Raw genomic sequence first — 3,235 nt, forward strand, 5'->3', positions numbered from 1 at the left:
TGATTTATGGACTGTAAATGTGTTCAATTTTGTGCATTCCAAAGTTTTGTTTACATTTGTAAACTTTGTCTATACAGTACATTGTAGTCTGAATAGTGGATAATCTATATGATGTGTACTATACTATTGCTTGTAGTACAGATAAAATATCAGTATCTTATATACAGTATGTGGGAGCAAATAGAATATTCCATCAATTCATAAATAATAGAAACACAAAAGTATTTAATGCCAGTGTTTATTCCTATGTATTTCTTTTTCATTATTTACAAAATACATATGTACATTTTAGGCAAAAGATACAAATGCTAGCCTCCTGGTGCATAAAAATAAAACCACAATTCAAATGTTCACTGATCATCCAATACTTTTAAAGTTTGCACACATCAACGTCTTCTGCGTGCTCCAAATTAATGGTGAAAGTGAACACAATCAAAAACTAATCCAGCTGTCTTCTTTTTTTTTTCTTTTTTTTTTCAGATGCTCAAATTGGTCAATGACTAAAAGAACATAATCTGTGAGAGGTCCAAAAGTCTATGCTGGAGATACAGAGGACACCTCCGTCTTGCTGGTGGACACAGTTGAGGACTCATCATCGCCAAGAGGGTTCTTTCCACAGAAAATAGTGGTCAGCATGCAGTTACGGAACTGTAAGGAACAAAGTTTGATTTAGTAGGTTTATTTTATAGAGACAATAGAGAGAGAAGAGAGAGAAGAAATGAAAAGGGATGTCTGGGATCTGTAGGACAAGTCTGATAAATGTTTACCTGTTTGTTTAGCAGCACATAGATAACAGGGTTATATAAGGCTGAGCTCTTTGAGAAGAAGGCAGGAATAGCCATGAACTTTGCACTGAAATCTGCTCCCTTATTAAAGAATATCCAGGCAGCAACAGTGGCATAAGGGGTCCAAGCTATCAGGAAGCCAAAAACCATCAGGATGACCATTTTTGTCACTTCCCTCTCAGCTTTCTGGGTGGATGCTGAGTCCTGCTGTTGAGCTGCAGCCTAAGAGAGTGAAATAACCAAGGATGATAACATTTTAACATAGTATTCCAGTAATGGGAAATTTCCAGAAATTTTCAGGAAGTGACATTTCATACCGCTTTGACAGTGCACACAAGCCGTCCATAGGTGAAGAAGATTACAGTGACTGGCAATATAAAATGGCAAACGAACATGTAGATGACATATGATTCATTGTTGTAGTCAGGATTCAGGGTGTAGTAGTCTGGTCCACATGAGCACTGCATTCCCTCAGGGATATATCTGTTAAAGACATGAACCTGATATTATGAAATTTCAGTCTGAGTAAAGATCGTACCGGTAAAGATTTGAGACTGTTGTACTTAGGCATGTAAAAAGAACTACATTTAGTACAATAATTCAGTAAAAATAAATAGATCGTTACATGGGGAAAAAATACTTATTTGCTGCTTTAAATTGGGAGTAAGCCAATGTTGTATTCCTACAGGTACATACTGATAAACGATAAACGTGTTGCTTTCACATACCTGAGGTTCAACTGAAATGTTTTTATAATCAATGCACTAAATATCAAAATGACTGCAGAATGTCTTTTTAGACCAACCTGGACCATCCAAACAAAGGGGGAGCTGCACATGCCAATGCCATTACCCATGTAAATGCAATTCCTGCAAAAGCATGGCTGGAAGAGAATTTGAAACTACCCATTGGTTTGCAAACCACAATGTATCTTTCGATGGCCAGCACCACAAGAGACCAAAGGGCAACTTCACCTGTGTAGCAAATAAAATATGAAATTCATTAACACTCACAAGTGAAGTTTTCCCATATTGCACATTGACATTCACCTAAATAATTCCTCACAGCCGTTAAAATAAAATAGAAACTAACAACAGAAAATTACGCAATTTTCCTTACCTCCAAGAGTGGCCATGAAGCCTTCAACCGCACAGCCAGTTGGTCCCAGAACAAAGTAGCCATTAATTGCTGTGTAGAAAGTGACTGTGAATCCGAAACAAACCATGATTGTACCAGCCACAGCCAGGTTGACCAAAATGAAGTTGAGAGGTTGCCTGAGCTTTTTGTGTTGAGCTGTAACCACCAATGTAAGGCCATTGATGGGTAGACCCAAGGACATGAGGAAGAAAAGGTAGAGGGCAAGGAGTTTAAACTGCCACGGTTCAGCTAGATAATACTGTGGATACTCAAAAGGACTCCTCACTAGCCCGGTCCTGTTGGACATGGGGACATAGAAGTTTTTTCCCTCAGTGCCGTTCATCTTTGCCCACTATTGATCCAGAGGAAATAAAGGATGCAATCTGCTGCTGTGGTACAGCTGAGTGGCAGCCCTTCACCTGGATGCATAAGGAGTGTTTATATATCCCTCTGAGGTTCCTTATAAGGGATAAATCCAGTAGCGTAAGATAGGGAGGGTGTTGCAGTGTGGGATTTGAATGATAAGAGTAGACATAATCAGTTTCAGGCTAATTACCCGGTAGAGCTTTGGATCTTTGAAAGTTCTTTTGACTTTTTTGGTTAAGAAAATTAGGCCACGATTTTGATTGTTAGTACAAAGTGAGTTTAAAAAAAGCTGTATTTATTTCAAGGATAAAGTGTAATTTAGATGTGAAAGTTGTCTGATGTAGTAATCATTAAAATATTAAAACACAACACTGATGTGCATTTAATTTCAATGTTACACTTCTGCTTTTTTTTTTTTCGTAAGCCTCTGTCACAGAACCTCTATCCTGCATAGAATTTTGTAATCTTGCTATAATTTCAGGGCCGCTGCTGGCCAAATAGGTGCCCTAAATAGGATTGTATTGTTGTGCCCCCTCCCTCAAATATTATGGAAGTAATAATTATAATAAAAAAACACCTACTAGGGGTCAAAATAGAACTTTAATAAAATATAAAACAATTGTAGCCCTTGACAGTTATGTCTATGAATTTATTAATACAGTTGTCTGATTGATTTTAAAGTCTCAAGGATTCAGAAATATCGCAAAAGAAAATTATGCAGTTTTATGATAAAACCATAGATAATTTTTGTAAGGATTTTGATGTCCACTTGGTTGTTGTTGTTTTTTTTTGTTTTTTGTTTTTTTTAAGAACTTAATGAGGCTGTGTCATCTATAGCTGAAAGGTGGCCAAAATTCGATATTAAGTGGATGTAATGTTTGGTCAATAGCATTTTAAACAGCCTATTTGATCATATAACAGCAGCATTTACATGGCCATTGGCTCCC

The 3,235-nt window shown here is 37.0% G+C and overlaps 1 protein-coding gene across 1 annotated transcript; it reads right to left on the reverse strand.

The window, feature by feature from the left end:
- Nucleotides 1–222: 222 nt before the first annotated feature.
- LOC132160949 (green-sensitive opsin-1) lies at nt 223–2,360 on the reverse strand. Its single transcript, XM_059570704.1, has 5 exons — nt 1,905–2,360; nt 1,591–1,759; nt 1,103–1,268; nt 768–1,007; nt 223–648 (listed from the first exon to the last, which is right to left on the reverse strand). Exons 1-5 carry the CDS (start codon nt 2,263–2,265, stop codon nt 535–537), a joined length of 1,050 nt encoding a protein of 349 aa, XP_059426687.1. The 5' UTR covers nt 2,266–2,360; the 3' UTR covers nt 223–534.
- Nucleotides 2,361–3,235: the final 875 nt, after the last annotated feature.

The sequence above is a fragment of the Carassius carassius genome, chromosome 17, assembly GCF_963082965.1.
Source record: "Carassius carassius chromosome 17, fCarCar2.1, whole genome shotgun sequence".
NCBI lineage: Eukaryota > Metazoa > Chordata > Actinopteri > Cypriniformes > Cyprinidae > Carassius > Carassius carassius.